Here is a 17,995-nt window from a genome sequence, read left to right on the forward strand (position 1 = left end):
GTGAAAGACACATTGGTTGTTAGCAGAGGCGTGGATCGTCCTCTCGATAAAGCAATAACTCAACGAACCGTCTTGAGTTTCGTCTCTTCTGTGTTTGACCCTGTTGGGTTAGTAGCTCCATACACAGTTAGGGCCCGTCTTTTACTGAAAGATATTTGGAAAATCAGTGGTCAAAGTTGGGACGACGAATTGCCAGAAGACTTAAGAGATAAGTTTCTCGAGTGGCACTCCGGTCTCCCTCTCTTAGGGCTATTGACTATTCCCCGTTGTTACTTCACAGAGCCTGTTGATCAAATTGAGCTCCACATGTTCGGTGATAGCTCGCAGGACGTTTTCTGTGCTGTTGGATTTTTGCGTGCGCGACTCGCGAGCTCGCATAAAACTCAAATATCCTTCATCTTTGGTAAAGCTCGCGTTGCGCCCATGAAAGCGCTATCGATACCGAAGCTAGAGCTTCAAGCTGCTCTGCTCGCCACACGACTAAAAGATGATATACTGACCGCCCTTACCGTCTCTATTAATCATGTCTTTATGTGGACAGATAGTACAACAGTTTTGCAGTGGCTAAACTCCACTGAAAAATTACCTGTATTCGTCGCTAATCGTGTCGGCGAAATCCTCGAGTCGACCACTATTGATGAGTGGCACCATGTTCTGAGCGGCGATAATCCAGCTGATACCGGTACGCGGGGGATTTCTTCGGAAGCCCTCAAGGATAGCAGCTGGGTTATTGGTCCGAGCATTCTCAGGACTACTGATTGGCCGTTTATACCCGACGAACGTGTAATCAATAAAATTCGTTTGAAGGGTCCTTCTTGTGATGTTGATAATTGCTTGGAGACATCATCTTCCTTCGTCACCGATGTCACATCAATCAAACATCCCGAACACGGGTTCAATTGGGAAAGGTTCAGTTCCTTTACAAGATATAAACGAGTAGTCGCTTTTATGTTGAGGGTGTTGCCTTCACATAAGCATTTTCGTGGTAAAGACTTACGAATCACCGACCCTACTGAACTTGATATTGCAGAAAGCAAACTGATTCATCTTGCTCAGATGGAATCCTTTCCCGTTGAGTTAAAAACACTCACCGCTGGCAAACCTATTAAGAATAGTAGTAAAATTGCCACATACTCGCCATTTATCGGTCCCGCTGGAATCATTCGTTCCACCGGACGGATTGTGCGCTTAGTGGATACCGAGTTTGATACTAAGCACCCAATAATACTCGACGCCCGACATACCTTAGTTCGTTTGTTGGCCCGCAGCCTCCACCATAAGCATTTTCATCAAGGATTAGATTACATGCGCTCCGTTTTAAATATGAAATATGCAATACTTGGGTTGCGTCGACTACTTCGGTCTATCGAAAATCAATGTGTGACATGCCGTAAGCGCAAAGCAAGCACCATCCAGCCAATTATGTCCGATTTACCTGTCGAACGTCTCGGATATAAGCAACCACCCTTCAATCATACGGGTGTGGATTACTTTGGACCGCTTTACGTTCCGGTTCGCAGAAGCACGGAAAAAAGATGGGGATTCCTTTTTACTTGCCTCACCACCAGGGCTGTACACCTTGAGATTGTACCATCTCTGGACACCAGTTCGTGTGTCATGGGCATTGAACGTTTCGTTGCGCGCCGTGGTACGCCAAGCACAATCTGGTCGGATAATGGCACGAACTTCGTTGGTGCGGAAAAGGAATTACTTGCCTGCATCAAGAGCTGGAATGGCATGGCTCCGACCATTTTTGCACACAAAGGTGTTACTTGGAAATTTAACCCGCCAGGCGCACCCCATCATGGCGGCTCCTGGGAACGCCTCGTCCGAAGCGTGAAGCGCGTGCTGTACGATATCCTAGGCAGTAGGCGAGTCACTGAAGAGGTGTTAGGAACAACACTCTGCTTAGTTGAACAGGCTTTGAATTCGAGGCCAATCACTCCCGTTAGTACCGATTCACGTGAGTTAGAAGCGTTAACCCCAAACCATTTTTTGCTTGGACAACATGCCACAAGCTTTCCTTCGCTTTTACCCGGGGAGCACTTCGATCACAAGAAAAGGTACGTGCGAGCGCAGTCATATGCTAACGCGATTTGGTCTCGTTGGCTTCGAGAATATGTTCCCTCGCTGAATAAGCGTGTCAAGTGGCACACTCATTCTGACTTCACTCTTAAAACAGGCGATCTCGTGTGGGTGATTGAGCCCGATAGTCCGCGTGGGTACTACCCTCTCGCCCGAATCGTCAAGCTAAACTACGGACAGGACGGTTGCGCCCGATCCGCCCTTGTCAGGACCGCAACCCGTGAAGTCACGCGGCCGACCGTTAAGCTCGCTCCGGTTCTTCCTTCTTCAGGGGGGGAGGATGTTGCAATGCAAATGTAGAATAAAACAAGTGTAGATGCATATAAAATAAGCTCAGTTGGCCGAGTGGCCTAAGCTACCATAACGCCGATTATATAGGTTAACAGTTGACGTAGGTTCGAGTCCCCCACCTGCCCATGTATTAATATACTAAAAACGGGGGTTACATCCTATTTTAACTGTTTTTGGTTCTAATTCGGTTCAGCCTTGATTAAGGTTGACCGTCAAAAAGAGCAATTTGTCTCAAGGACATTACCGACCGGTTCTTGTGGCTAGCTTGCGCCGATTTGTACCAAAAACTGACAGATGATAAAAATGTTATATGATGTTTTTGATCGATAGAGAATGCCGAAATTTATCTATTTGCCTGAGTTATTTACCGAAAAATATCTCTTATTAATTTAACGAATTTGGATCAGTTTTGGAGATTAGCGAGCATAGTAGTAACTTCGGTCGCCATATTAATTTTTGACCTTTTGATTTACTGGGATGATGAATTCCCATTTGTACCAACGTTCATTTGTACCAAAAGGAAAAGTCGGTCCCATTTGTACCGAAATTATTCAACTCGATTTCTGATTGGTCGAATTGTGAGCCAACGGTTTATTACATTAGTGTTCTGCTATTCAAATAGAAGAAAACTAAACAGCAGAATAGTGACCGCCGCAGTCGCGCCAACGTGTTGCGAGCTTGCCAACAGAGGGATGGACTCTATACAAAAGTTAGAGCCAGTTATTGCCGCGCCGCGGCGAAGCGCGCGTAGCACGCCCACCGGCGACCTTAAACCAAGAGCTCAAAATAGTCGGCTTAGTAGTCTTTGGCCAATTGAATTTTTTTTTGGTGATAACGCGATTGATTTTTTGTTTTGGTACAAATGGGACTGATTCATCATTTTGATACTTGTTAATACCCACGTACTGGGATATTTTTGATTAACTGTTATGTTGATTTGGTTTTTTGGGGCAACATGATGGTGTGATTTCAGATATTTGTGTCCTTGTTGCTTCAGTTATGGGAAAATCCTACGAAAATTATATGTCCAAAAAGGATTTCCATCCGACAAACTTGGATAATTTGAAACGAAAATGGATGGCTGAACAGCGACACGATGAATCGAAGCGAAAAGAAGAAGAAATGCGAAAGCAATACGAAAAAGAGCAAGAGATTTACAACAACAAGGTTTTAATGGGAAATGAAAAGGCAAAGCTGGGTTTGAATTTTATGTACGAGCCGCCTCCAGGGGCCAAAAAGGATGAAACAGAAATGGAAAAAGAGCAGGAGTTCAAGTTTGAATGGCAAAAGGTTGCGCCGCGTGAGAGCTATGTGAAAAATTCAGACTGGGTAAACGATCAACCTTTTGGTATTTGTGTACGCAACGTTAAATGCATGAAATGCAAACAATGGGGTCATATCAATACTGACAGAGAGTGCCCAATGTATCAGAAAAGTTTGGAAATGACACCTGAGGCAGTCAAAGGTTTGGATACTTCTCAACTGCAGACGTTAATGGCGGAGGAGGGTTATAGACTGAAACAATCGGCATCCGAAAAGGCACCTGATCGAAATTTTGTTATTGCCGATAAGAAGTCAGAGCAGGAAGAAATGAAGAGAATGCTGACCCAATTATCGAACAAGCAAAAATTGAAGCTACTGAAGAAACTGGGATTGTCAGATGGTTCATCAAGTGAAAAGAAAGAGAAGAAGTCCAAAAAAAGTAAAAAGTCAGAATCTTCGTCATCTAAGTCTGAGAGGAAGAAATCTCACAAAAGGGAAGAGAAGCTCAAAAGAAAGGAAAAAAGACAACGATCTAGAAGTAGATCTGAAGGGAAAATCAGAGATCGTAAAAAGCAGAGACATGACTCTTCAAGCTCTGAATGATGTTATTTAGGATATCGATTTTTTCGTTGAATTAGTTAGACTTAATTCAAAAACTTGTGGACCGATTTTTGCATATACATGTGCAATTGCATCTTTAGTCTTTAATGTAGCAGATGTTACGAAGTTTCTGAAAGTTTCTAACGACGACGTTCGACGAATTTTAAAATAAGTCATTCCGTTCCAAGAAAAAAATGAAAGAAAAAGAGAAAGAACACAGATCAAGCTTGAGCAATCCAGTATAATCATACCAGAGGACTAAAATAAATCAAGACAAGAAGGCAGTCAATTATTTTGTTGTCATCTTATGCTTTCCTTATAAATTTCAGTCAAAAGTTTCTCACCGTCATTATCTGCCCTTTGAATTGAATATCAGTTTCAACAGCAATAGATTTTTTGAGGCAAAAAAAGTTGTGCCTCGAGAAATTCTTCCATGACCTTATTTCACTTGCGAGAACAAATGTACCTGTAATGGAGAACTAGACTTTTTTTCTCGTAAACAACTTTTCTTAGAGCTCTGTAAAAAGTTGAACTTGCTTTATTATTGGACCTTAACAACTTTCAAGTTCTCAGGAAGAATGGGCGTAAAAATTTCGAGTTACAAATTTTATAGCTCAAATTTTTCTGACAAGACTCTGTTTTCGGCTCAGCTGACGCTCGGTAAATGATTCTGAATGCTCATTCATTGGCGGTAAATGTGTTTCTTGTCATGTTTTCCTCAAATTGATCATCATTCGAGTCAAATGCCTGGACTTTTTTGATTGTTTATTGTTCTTGGACTTTTTGATGGCAATAGCTTTCTAAATCAAGCTTATAGGTTTCTGAAAGTTTTAAGTATAAATAGTCAGGGCGGGTTAAGGAGGGTGGGGGGCTGGGTCGGTGGTGACTTTTTGCAGTGCATTTGGCAGAATATTTTGGAATTTCTGGAACTTTTGCAGTTCCAAATTGAAAAAGTTCTACTTTTGTCAAGAACTTTTCGATTATATCTAATAACAGCCACCACCCCGAACCGTGTTCAATGATATTACGATGAACTTAAGGTTACTTTCGCTTAAACTCTTGGTGAAGTTCCGGGTTTTTTTGAATGCTAGGATAATGATCACCTTAATTGATATTTCTCTTGAATCAGGATGTTTTTCTTTAAATTTTAGAGGCGATTAGCTAGCGTTGTCAAAAAAGTTTTCAGATACTTTTTAGAGAAACTACTTACTTCATATTATAGCGTGTTCTTGAGTGAATCACATGCAGCTGCTATTTATTACGGATTTCAATTTTGTGAACGAACTCAATTACTGGTTATTTTTTCCATCTTCTCATAAAATACATAGCATCCGAAACTTTAAGAAAGCGTTTTAATTATGTTTAGGACATAAAAAATTTGTTTTAACGCTTGCGATTAGCAAGCGTTATCAAATCGGAATGTAGACTTTTTTTCGGGTTAACAACTAGTTTAACAAAATGAGTTGAATCACTCATGTTGAATTACATTTGAGTCATAGCTGAATCGCTCAATTTCATGAAAAATCAAGTTTAATTTCTGGGTGGGTACTAGCTACTTCAGGGTAGTTTCAAGGAGGACTTGAAATTAAAAACAAATTTTAAATCAGTTTTTTTGTGGCTCAACTGGTGTCTGCTCAAAGATTGTCGGCCTTGTTTCCGCTTCGTACATTTTTTTCAGTTGCTAATTTGAATTTCAAATGTCTTTCTTGGCATGTTTCCTAGAATTCCTGTTTGATAAAAGAGGTATTCCGAAAGTTTATGGGATTTGGTTTTTCTTTTACTTTTTTGAGACTCTTTGGAGAGTTTTTTATTTTTTTGCAAAAAAAATTAGTTTATTTTTCAAAAACCTTTCTACCGATTTTCACAAAAGTTATCTGTAGAACGACCGCCTACCGTTTTATGTGCCTGTGTACTCCACTGGTCTTTTTTTTGCTTTAGCTTTTTATGGCACTCGGAAAAGTTGAAACTTTGATTTTTTTTGACCGTGTCGTGTGTGAAACTTTCGAGAACTACCCGGCCAAAACTTTTTTTTTGGGTTCAATTGAAATTACAAATTAGGCGAATACCTTCTGCATAAACTTCTACGCCCATTTTTTTTTAAACAAAAAGCTATGATTCTCGAAAATAACATTTTTCTTATTTGACCGTATTTTGGACTTTTCTCGATAACTATCCTGATGAATCTGATATGATAGGTTTAATCGACGGAACAGGCTGTTGAAAGCTTACCTTTTTTTACTGTACTCGAAAATTACCGTGCAATTCTCGGGTTAAGTGTTCAATCGAAACCCAATTTTTTGGAATAATCTGTTTTTTATTTGTCACGACCTGCTTTAAGCAGAAAAAGCTATGGATTTCGGAAAGTTAAGTTTTTGAAATTTGACGGTTTTTTAGAAATTTATCGATTTTTCTTAAAAACTACCTATCATATCTGAGATGAAAATTTGGATAGAGAGAAACGGTTGCGCGAATTTTTCTTGCAGAAGCGGTTACTCCTGATTTTTTTTATAAGGAGAAAGGTTAAATTTTACTGTTATCACATATTTTAGTAAAAAGAACACTACTTTTGGTTCATCTAGTTTATTTTTTCGAAAATTTTCATTTTTGTTCGACATGCTATTTTATGATTGTGTTGCATCGTAAGTGGTGCTAAGCTCAGCTTTGACTCTGTCAAAAATGCGCTGTTTGGAGCAAGACTTCAACAAATGTTTTTGTTAAAGTTTCGGACATGAAAAATTTGGTTTCGAAAATGCGCTGTTTGGAACGTTTTATGATAATCCTGTGTAATTTAAGTGTTGAACAGCGATTGAGGAAGTCCAGAGTTTGGAATCAGCCAGCTCAACGAAGAACTACAGTTTCAATTGCTGTTTTACTTAGTCCGGTTTTCGATTCGTTAGTAAAAGTTATGGCCTAGGTTGGTCTTTTTTACCGCCCGAATTTGTACATCAACGCACGCTCTCGAAGGCAAGTCGATTTTCATTTTGAAAAATCTCAGGATTTGGATTCCCAAAAGATATTACAAAAAAAGTATCGAAAAGGTTTTGTGTGACTTTATTTCTCTTTCGGGTTACTTTTTGTTAGCTAGATGGATGCGAGACTTTTAATTATTTAAGTTTAAAGGAATGTAGTAAAAGGAACTTAGCAAAGGAACTTGAGGTAGATTTATTGTCGTTTTTAAGAAAGTCCTAAAATTTGATCAAGTGATCAAATGTGACTTTTCTCAGTTTGACTTTCTCGTTGTAAGTTCAATTCAAATTACTTTGTGGAAAAAGGAAAATGTGTTATCCAATTATGAAACCGAAAATGGCGCAAAAAAAACGTGGATGTCCGCAAACGTGGTTTCAAATTGTGATTTTTATCCTTGCGATTAGCAAGGGTGTTGCAACTGGGCACCAGACTTTCCCGTCAATAACGTTGTTCACTGGATGGATGACTTCATTGGATGACTCAAATATCAAACTCATCTCCAATCCTGTGATTCCGTCAAGTAACACACATTTTGAGCATATCTGCATTTTAAATGTCTGTTCTATTCGAATTTAGGTTTTAAACTTGGTGTTTTTTCGTTCGTTTTCCTTTTTAGTCTTGAAAGTTTAGGCCTGTTTTGTTTCATGATCGATAAAACTCTGGATAATTTTTTTCTAGTTCTTTCAGTTGCTTTGTTGTTATTTCGTAACCAATTTTACAAACGCAGTTTTATACGGTTCGTGTATCGCAAGATTTCGAGGGACATACCTTTCTGAAAATATCGCATTAAAATATTAAATATCATTTTTCGTAAAGTTTTGAGCTTTAATTGTTGGCATTATGCACTGCTTTTCCCACTTACTATGATGCTCACCGCGTAAACCAGACTTAATTGAAGTGCTCAAATAATCATTCCAAATTAAATTGAGGCAAGTCAGTTGGTCCTAGTAATTTCCCTAGCAGAATTCAAAGTCCTTACGAATTTGCCAATAAAAGCTATAATACTGTTAAATTAACTTAATTCAAATATAGCGTGATTTCATAATACGGAAGTGGATTATTGTCCTCTTGCGATAAATTGGTCTGAAACGCAGAAAAATGCAGACCAAGTTTTTTGATGCAATCCTAATCTTTGCTGAAAGGGATGAATGAATTTACAGGATCTTATTTGAGACTTAATTGTCTTTTTAGCATTGAATTTCATGTGATTTATTAAGTATCTTCGATATGTTTATTATTTTTTTTCTGATAATTTTATTATTAATGTTTTTTCCCTTCGTAGTCTTGGGATTGTAGCAGCGAGGTCCATGTGACGATTTAAATTGTACTTCTCTCAATACCGATTAAATATCAATACTTCGAGATCAAGTTACGGTAGTTCTAGCTTTACTAGTTATCTCAGAAATCAGTTTGTTTATAAATAGATTAATTTTTGGTTAGTCTTTATCATATTTTTTGCGAAAATTAATGAGCCTGAAACGTCTACGCTACAAAAATGTTCAATACCATTTTACTGAATCTGAGTCATAATTTGGAATGCGGCTAAAACTCTTAGTTTGTTTCAGATTTTAACTTCGAATAATTTTAACCATGGATGACAAACTTGACCCGAACACATTTTCAAACTACTCTGCTTTTAATATTCGAAGTCTCCATTTGGATATTGAAGTATGTTTTGATTCTAAAATCTTGAAAATATCTACTGAAACCAAGTTTACTGTGAAACAAGTTGAACCAAAATTGCTCCTTGACACGGAAAAGTTGAATACCAGAACCGTCCACATAAAAGTGCCAGAATCTTCCGACGAGTATGTTGAGGCTGCTTTCGAGCTTCAAGCTGAAACGAGTGTGGGTCAAGCACTGTGCATCGATCTAAGTAAAGTCGGACCTCTTAAACTGGACCAAGAGTTGCTTGTGAAAATAGGTGATGTATTAGATAATGTATCATTTAGTAACTATCGCTTTGGGATTTCAATAGGCAACCTTCATTTTTTTCAAATGCCATTGAATGACAGTAAGCGTTATAATTTTAATTCACCTGTTCGGACAATAAGTTGCATTCGGATATCATTTTCTGTACCTCAATACTTTGTAACGTTGATTGGACCCACTTATATTATAAGCTGTAATACATGCATGTTGGAAAGGTTTCAAAATTTCTCACCCTTAAATGCAATTACGAAAAGGGTTCTAATACATTGCCTGTATTTAGTCTCTGAGACGACAGCTGACGTAACTGCTCTACAGTGGATGGAGAAGGAGGAAACGAGTGGGAAAGAGAAGCCCTATTTGTACACTCAGTGTCAGTCTAGATTCTGTCGATCGCTCTTTCCCTGTCAGGACACACCGGGAGTCAAGTTCCCATACACTGCAAATGTCACTGTGGAGAAAGGTTAGATTAAATTTGATTGTATCAAGTTTAAAAATAAGTACTTACTGGTACAGATTTCAAAATACTTCATTAAGAAATGTCAACAAGACTGCTCGTATAAGGGCGAAGCCCTGAATGTTCCGACCGCCTTTTAATGTTTATGGAGCAGTAATAACATTAAAAAAAATTAATTGAAAAAAAAATGAATTTTTTTTTAAAATTTGATTTTTTTTCAATGAAAATCATTCCCCTACACGCCATATTAAGTACACAAGAATAGATTTCGCTCCTTGTAAGAAATCAATTATGGCAAATAAGCTTCTTTCAACCAATTTGGAGCGATTTCTAAGACGGATTAACTCTCCGCTTACGCGTTAATAGCGCGAAATATATTGCGCGTTAATAGCGCGAAATATATTGCGCGTTCATTGTCCCAAAATGAAACTTTAAGAAAGCGTTTTAATTATGTTTAGGACATAAAAAATTTGTTTTAACGCTTGCGATTAGCAAGCGTTATCAAATCGGAATGTAGACTTTTTTTCGGGTTAACAACTAGTTTAACAAAATGAGTTGAATCACTCATGTTGAATTACATTTGAGTCATAGCTGAATCGCTCAATTTCATGAAAAATCAAGTTTAATTTCTGGGTGGGTACTAGCTACTTCAGGGTAGTTTCAAGGAGGACTTGAAATTAAAAACAAATTTTAAATCAGTTTTTTTGTGGCTCAACTGGTGTCTGCTCAAAGATTGTCGGCCTTGTTTCCGCATCGTACATTTTTTTCAGTTGCTAATTTGAATTTCAAATGTCTTTCTTGGCATGTTTCCTAGAATTCCTGTTTGATAAAAGAGGTATTCCGAAAGTTTATGGGATTTGGTTTTTCTTTTACTTTTTTGAGACTCTTTGGAGAGTTTTTTATTTTTTTGCAAAAAAAATTAGTATATTTTTCAAAAACCTTTCTACCGATTTTCACAAAAGTTATCTGTAGAACGACCGCCTACCGTTTTATGTGCCTGTGTACTCCACTGGTCTTTTTTTTGCTTTAGCTTTTTATGGCACTCGGAAAAGTTGAAACTTTGATTTTTTTTGACCGTGTCGTGGGTGAAACTTTCGAGAACTACCCGGCCAAAACTTTTTTTTTGGGTTCAATTGAAATTACAAATTAGGCGAATACCTTCTGCATAAACTTCTACGCCCATTTTTTTTAAAACAAAAAGCTATGATTCTCGAAAATAACATTTTTCTTATTTGACCGTATTTTGGACTTTTCTCGATAACTATCCTGATGAATCTGATATGATAGGTTTAATCGACGGAACAGGCTGTTGAAAGCTTACCTTTTTTTACTGTACTCGAAAATTACCGTGCAATTCTCGGGTTAAGTGTTCAATCGAAACCCAATTTTTTGGAATAATCTGTTTTTTATTTGTCACGACCTGCTTTAAGCAGAAAAAGCTATGGATTTCGGAAAGTTAAGTTTTTGAAATTTGACGGTTTTTTAGAAATTTATCGATTTTTCTTAAAAACTACCTATCATATCTGAGATGAAAATTTGGATAGAGAGAAACGGTTGCGCGAATTTTTCTTGCAGAAGCGGTTACTCCTGATTTTTTTTATAAGGAGAAAGGTTAAATTTTAAGGAATTTTCTAAATTCTTAAAAATTTTACTGTTATCCTATATTTTAGTAAAAAGAACACTACTTTTGGTTCATCTAGTTTATTTTTTCGAAAATTTTCATTTTTGTTCGACATGCTATTTTATGATTGTGTTGCATCGTAAGTGGTGCTAAGCTCAGCTTCGACTCTGTCAAAAATGCGCTGTTTGGAGCAAGACTTCAACAAATGTTTTTGTTAAAGTTTCGGACATGAAAAATTTGTTTTCGAAAATGCGCTGTTTGGAACGTTTTATGATAATCCTGTGTAATTTAAGTGTTGAACAGCGATTGAGGAAGTCCAGAGTTTGGAATCAGCCAGCTCAACGAAGAACTACAGTTTCAATTGCTGTTTTACTTAGTCCGGTTTTCGATTCGTTAGTAAAAGTTATGGCCTAGGTTGGTCTTTTTTACCGCCCGAATTTGTACATCAACGCACGCTCTCGAAGGCAAGTCGATTTTCATTTTGAAAAATCTCAGGATTTGGATTCCCAAAAGATATTACAAAAAAAGTATCGAAAAGGTTTTGTGTGACTTTATTTCTCTTTCGGGTTACTTTTTGTTAGCTAGATGGATGCGAGACTTTTAATTATTTAAGTTTAAAGGAATGTAGTAAAAGGAACTTAGCAAAGGAACTTGAGGTAGATTTATTGTCGTTTTTAAGAAAGTCCTAAAATTTGATCAAGTGATCAAATGTGACTTTTCTCAGTTTGACTTTCTCGTTGTAAGTTCAATTCAAATTACTTTGTGGAAAAAGGAAAATGTGTTATCCAATTATGAAACCGAAAATGGCGCAAAAAAAACGTGGATGTCCGCAAACGTGGTTTCAAATTGTGATTTTTATCCTTGCGATTAGCAAGGGTGTTGCAACTGGGCACCAGACTTTCCCGTCAATAACGTTGTTCACTGGATGGATGACTTCATTGGATGACTCAAATATCAAACTCATCTCCAATCCTGTGATTCCGTCAAGTAACACACATTTTGAGCATATCTGCATTTTAAATGTCTGTTCTATTCGTATTTAGGTTTTAAACTTGGTGTTTTTTCGTTCGTTTTCCTTTTTAGTCTTGAAAGTTTAGGCCTGTTTTGTTTCATGATCGATAAAACTCTGGATAATTTTTTTCTAGTTCTTTCAGTTGCTTTGTTGTTATTTCGTAACCAATTTTACAAACGCAGTTTTATACGGTTCGTGTATCGCAAGATTTCGAGGGACATACCTTTCTGAAAATATCGCATTAAAATATTAAATATCATTTTTCGTAAAGTTTTGAGCTTTAATTGTTGGCATTATGCACTGCTTTTCCCACTTACTATGATGCTCACCGCGTAAACCAGACTTAATTGAAGTGCTCAAATAATCATTCCAAATTAAATTGAGGCAAGTCAGTTGGTCCTAGTAATTTCCCTAGCAGAATTCAAAGTCCTTACGAATTTGCCAATAAAAGCTATAATACTGTTAAATTAACTTAATTCATATATAGCGTGATTTCATAATACGGAAGTGGATTATTGTCCTCTTGCGATAAATTGGTCTGAAACGCAGAAAAATGCAGACCAAGTTTTTTGATGCAATCCTAATCTTTGCTGAAAGGGATGAATGAATTTACAGGATCTTATTTGAGACTTAATTGTCTTTTTAGCATTGAATTTCATGTGATTTATTAAGTATCTTCGATATGTTTATTATTTTTTTTCTGATAATTTTATTATTAATGTTTTTTCCCTTCGTAGTCTTGGGATTGTAGCAGCGAGGTCCATGTGACGATTTAAATTGTACTTCTCTCAATACCGATTAAATATCAATACTTCGAGATCAAGTTACGGTAGTTCTAGCTTTACTAGTTATCTCAGAAATCAGTTTGTTTATAAATAGATTAATTTTTGGTTAGTCTTTATCATATTTTTTGCGAAAATTAATGAGCCTGAAACGTCTACGCTACAAAAATGTTCAATACCATTTTACTGAATCTGAGTCATAATTTGGAATGCGGCTAAAACTCTTAGTTTGTTTCAGATTTTAACTTCGAATAATTTTAACCATGGATGACAAACTTGACCCGAACACATTTTCAAACTACTCTGCTTTTAATATTCGAAGTCTCCATTTGGATATTGAAGTATGTTTTGATTCTAAAATCTTGAAAATATCTACTGAAACCAAGTTTACTGTGAAACAAGTTGAACCAAAATTGCTCCTTGACACGGAAAAGTTGAATACCAGAACCGTCCACATAAAAGTGCCAGAATCTTCCGACGAGTATGTTGAGGCTGCTTTCGAGCTTCAAGCTGAAACGAGTGTGGGTCAAGCACTGTGCATCGATCTAAGTAAAGTCGGACCTCTTAAAGTGGACCAAGAGTTGCTTGTGAAAATAGGTGATGTATTAGATAATGTATCATTTAGTAACTATCGCTTTGGGATTTCAATAGGCAACCTTCATTTTTTTCAAATGCCATTGAATGACAGTAAGCGTTATAATTTAATTCACCTGTTCGGACAATAAGTTGCATTCGGATATCATTTTCTGTACCTCAATACTTTGTAACGTTGATTGGACCCACTTATATTATAAGCTGTAATACATGCATGTTGGAAAGGTTTCAAAATTTCTCACCCTTAAATGCAATCACGAAAAGGGTTCTAATACATTGCCTGTATTTAGTCTCTGAGACGACAGCTGACGTAACTGCTCTGCAGTGGATGGAGAAGGAGGAAACGAGTGGGAAAGAGAAGCCCTATTTATACACTCAGTGTCAGTCTAGATTCTGTCGATCGCTCTTTCCCTGTCAGGACACACCGGGAGTCAAGTTCCCATACACCGCAAATGTCACTGTGGAGAAAGGTTAGATTAAGTTTGATCTCCAAATTTCAAATCCACACAGTTAAGCATTGGGCAAAAACATGGTTGAAATAATCTTATTTCCGCTTGCTTTGTTGACCCTTCTTAATGAAGTCTTTTTAAATCTGAACCAGTAAGTAATTATTTTAAAACTTGACACAAAATCAATTACTTACTGGTTCAGATTTCAAAAGACTTCATTAAGAAGGGTCAACAAAGCAAGCGGAAATAAGAATATTTCAATCATGCTTTTTCACAATGCTTAACAGTGTGGATTTGAAATTTGTTTTTTTTGGTCAAAACTGTATTTGTAGCCGGCATTAGCTTTTTCCACTTTCCCCTCATATTTCAAAGTTTCTATTTTCAGAGTTATTTTTACATGTAATTATGGCTAAATGCGTGACTTTACGATATAACCTATGAAGAATGGTAAATTTTACTGTCGTTCTAAGGAACGTCTCTTTCATCCAATAGTGGTATAATTCTTGGCCCCATTGTTGGTCAATTAGAATTAGTTTTGATGAATTTTTACCAGATATAAACATGCAGTTCAAAGAGTAAGGGTCCTAAAAAGTTTCTAATAATTTGAAAAGTTTTGTATCGAATGGTTCAAAAATTCGAAGCTAAGTTGTTTTCCCTTTTTGTTTAACAATTTTCCAGCTCTTTGGTGAGTGATGTCTTGCATTTGGAACTTCTTAAGTGAAAAAGTTGAACAAGAAGCTGTTTCGCAGGGCTGGCAGTGGTGATGTCGGCCATCATCGACGGAGAAGGAACTGCGACTGGAGAAAAAATGTGCTACAAGTTCTCCCAGAAGCAACCTATTCCTGCATATCTCTTTGCCATTGCTGTTGGAAATTTAGTCAAGCATGATTTCGGGTGAGTGGTCATATTTCTAATACAGTAAACAGAAAAAGGATACTGTCATGTACTGTCATTTACTATAGATAATTGTTAATAAAATAGAAGCCTTATGGTAGGGTTTTTTGTGGCGTGATTCAAGTATATCCGATGACAATGCCTTAACGCTACAATAAGTGTCAAAAGTAACTTCGGTTGTTATCTATCTATGGATAATCGATCAATAGACTAAATTTAAGTAACTTTTAAGAAGCTTTTTAGAGGCGAGTATTCTTGAGAGTTCCAGTTTTAGAAAATTCCTTTCGTTTTGCAGGCATCGATGCGCTGTATGGACTGAATCGGAAATTCTCGATAAATGTGCTTATGAATTTGCCGATGTCGAAAGTATCCTGCAAATTGCGGAAAGTATTTGCGGGCCATATCAGTGGACGAGATATGATTTCCTGGTGCTGCCTATGACATTTCCTTTTGGAGGAATGGAGAATCCTAATATGACCTTTTTGTCGCCTACTTTACTGGCAGGAGATAGATCTATGGTGTCTGTTTTGGCGCATGAAATTACTCATTCGTGGACTGGCAATCTGGTTACAACCGTCTCATGGGAGCATTTCTGGCTGAACGAAGGCTGGACCAGATTCATTGAGGATAAAATAAAAGCGGTGATGGAAAAAGATGAATCATATCGCAAGTTTCTGTTGAACAAGGAGCAAAAACACCTGAACGATAGTCTCGAAGAGTTTGAAAGGTTGCAGAAACCAGAATTGACAGCATTGGTTCCAAATTTGACCAATCGCGATCCAGAAGATGCTTTCTCAGCAGTGCCTTATGAAAAAGGATGCATGTTGCTAACCTATGTTGAAAGTTTAGTAGGCGGACCTGAAGCTTTTGCGCCGTATATCAAAAACTACGTGGAGACTTTCAAAGATACACCAATCAGGACCAAAGCGTGGCTGGAGCATCTTATAAAGTATTTTCCAGCTAAAGCTGATGTCTTAAAAGCACAACCCTGGGAACAGATTTTTACAAGTCCTGGAAGAAGTGTTGTTACAATTGATTTGGATAATCCGTTGACTGATAAATGCAAAGAAGTCGTTCAAAAATGGACAGAAGCCTCCACTGCTGAAGATTACGATAGAATCGTTGCCGAGTATCCAGACCTGAAAACGTGGAGTCAGGACTTGAAAATTGCAATTTTGGGCTCTTTGAGAGAACATGAATTGATTTGGCCGGAGGAGAAGTTTGAAAAATTGACCGGACAATTTGAACTGAGAGACACGAATAACATTGAACTGCGGACCCCTTGGATAAGGTATTCTAATGTGCATGTTTAACAAACAGCATTTAAGTTAGTGGTTCCAAGAGAATTTTTCTTTTGAGAAAAACTAGTTCGTTAAAATATAAATTCAGAATCGCTGTTGCGCTTCAGTTATACCGGTTATCAAGTTTTACGTTTTTTTTTTTCGAGGGTTTCCGGAAAATTTTTTGATGAAAGTATCGGAATTCCTTTTTTTGCACATTTAAAATTGATCTAACGAAGTGAAGGCGTGTCTGTCGATAGCTTAGTATAAATTACCATTTGTATCTGAAGTGGTTCAGCTGTAAAATTGAAAGAAAAGGTAATGCTCGAAGTAGGTGTGCGGCAGACTACTTATAATGAAGTTTACATGTAGCGAAAATGAGAAGTTGCTACGAAATTTCTCAGATATTTTTTTTCGGTAAAATTTTGCCGCACAAATCATGCGCAATTGATAAACTTTTCACGAAATTTAAGCAGGTCTCTTAAGTGCAACCGTTTCAACTAAATTACTGGAAAATGGTTTCTATTCATAGCATAGAAGTTCTTAATAATTTGAAATCTTCATTTTTTGAGTTGCTTTATGAAGAGATATTTGGTATTTTGAAGAGCTAATTAAATTCAAACCGTTGCAATCGATGTCTCTATATTTCGCTAAATTTAGCTTGGTTCAAACTTATCATTTCTAAAATTGCATCTGTGATCGGAACTTTCTGTTGAAATAACACAACCATATGCTTTTCTGGTAACCTCCTATGTTTTAGAATGGGCCTCAAAAGTGGGATCGATTCCTCCATCGAACCGGCACTAGAACTGGTGAAAACATGCGGGCGAATGAAGTTCCTCCGACCTGTGTACGTGTCGCTCTATGAAAACGAGAGTTCTCGACAGAGGGCGATCGACACTTTCCTGAGTATGCAACAGTACATGAACCCTATTTCCGCTAATAGGGTTGCGATTGACCTAAAACTGAAAAGTGAGCAGGCCTGAAATAAGTATGAGCTAACAACTGTCTTCAACTGAGAATTGATCTTGATTTCTGAACTGATTCGTCGTGTTATCATTACTTCAAGTAAATAGACATATTTTGTAATTGGAATTTTTTTTGCTAAAATTGCTATATGATTTTAATGGTGCTGTATTAATCCAGATCGTTTTTTGTACTTCCATAATTTTACCCCCTGCATTTTCCTGGGGCTATTTGCATTAATTTTTACCAAGCTTTGCTAATAAACTACGTGTTTTTATTCAAAAATCGCTTCGAGTAATCTGATGTCAAACAACTGGGGCGAAAAAATGACTTCAACCGAACAATTTAATAATTTTATTGACAATAAAATCTAATATTGGAAGTTTGTTGAATTTCGGTTGCAAATAAATTACATTCCATCATTGAGCCGAATGTTGTTTAATTGGAGTTAAGTGTTGTGTAGCATAAATTTATACAAACTTGCCCAACTAATAATTTTTGGAAACAAATTTTTCATTGACACTATTTAATGAGGTTCTGTCTACCTTAAAATGTCATTCCCTATCAATTATGAGCATATATGCGTCTTAGGCGCCTATTATTTTTAAAATTTACTTTTTAGTTGGTTGTAAACTTACCAGCTCTGATTTGGTATGATTTCAGTTTTTTATTTATTCTATGAAAGGAAGGCTTAGGAAGAGCAGATGTGTGAATTTAAGGCCCTGAAATGCACATTTCTCCTGTTTCCAAGCCTTCCCTATCTTTGTAGCGATAAGTTTGATTTGATAAAAAAGTTCGAGTGAGG

At 37.0% G+C, this 17,995-nt stretch overlaps 2 protein-coding genes across 3 annotated transcripts; both read left to right on the forward strand.

Annotated features, from left to right (window-relative positions):
• The first annotated feature begins 3,353 nt into the window (after positions 1–3,353).
• Positions 3,354–4,627, forward strand: LOC134853040 (corepressor interacting with RBPJ 1-like). Its single transcript, XM_063868967.1, has one exon. It carries the CDS (start codon positions 3,376–3,378, stop codon positions 4,240–4,242), a length of 867 nt encoding a protein of 288 aa, XP_063725037.1. The 5' UTR covers positions 3,354–3,375; the 3' UTR covers positions 4,243–4,627.
• A 4,122-nt stretch (positions 4,628–8,749) lies between these two features.
• On the forward strand, positions 8,750–17,699 carry LOC134853369 (leukotriene A-4 hydrolase-like). 2 transcript variants are annotated; one of them, XM_063869350.1, is made up of 5 exons: positions 8,750–9,130; positions 9,419–9,598; positions 14,800–14,944; positions 15,240–16,235; positions 16,985–17,699. In XM_063869350.1, the coding sequence occupies exons 1-5, from the start codon at positions 8,797–8,799 to the stop codon at positions 17,208–17,210; spliced, it is 1,881 nt and encodes a 626-aa protein (XP_063725420.1). In that variant the 5' UTR covers positions 8,750–8,796; the 3' UTR covers positions 17,211–17,699. The 2 variants fall into 2 exon arrangements, with proteins under 2 accessions (XP_063725420.1, XP_063725419.1); XM_063869349.1 differs by lacking the exons at positions 8,750–9,130; positions 9,419–9,598 and adding exons at positions 12,940–13,604; positions 13,892–14,071.
• Positions 17,700–17,995: the final 296 nt, after the last annotated feature.

The sequence above is a fragment of the Symsagittifera roscoffensis genome, chromosome 8 (assembly GCF_963678635.1).
Source record: "Symsagittifera roscoffensis chromosome 8, txSymRosc1.1, whole genome shotgun sequence".
Classification (NCBI taxonomy): domain Eukaryota; kingdom Metazoa; phylum Xenacoelomorpha; order Acoela; family Convolutidae; genus Symsagittifera; species Symsagittifera roscoffensis.

Excerpts from the sequence above, each read along its gene's own strand:
- LOC134853369 (XM_063869350.1), top strand. The coding sequence starts at position 8,797 with ATGGATGACAAACTTGACCCGAACACATTTTCAAACTACTCTGCTTTT. Across the intron at positions 9,599-14,799 it reads AAATGTCACTGTGGAGAAAG|GGCTGGCAGTGGTGATGTCG; the intron begins GTTAGATTAAAT and ends GCTGTTTCGCAG. Across the intron at positions 16,236-16,984 it reads CTGCGGACCCCTTGGATAAG|AATGGGCCTCAAAAGTGGGA; the intron begins GTATTCTAATGT and ends CCTATGTTTTAG.
- LOC134853040 (XM_063868967.1), top strand. The coding sequence starts at position 3,376 with ATGGGAAAATCCTACGAAAATTATATGTCCAAAAAGGATTTCCATCCG.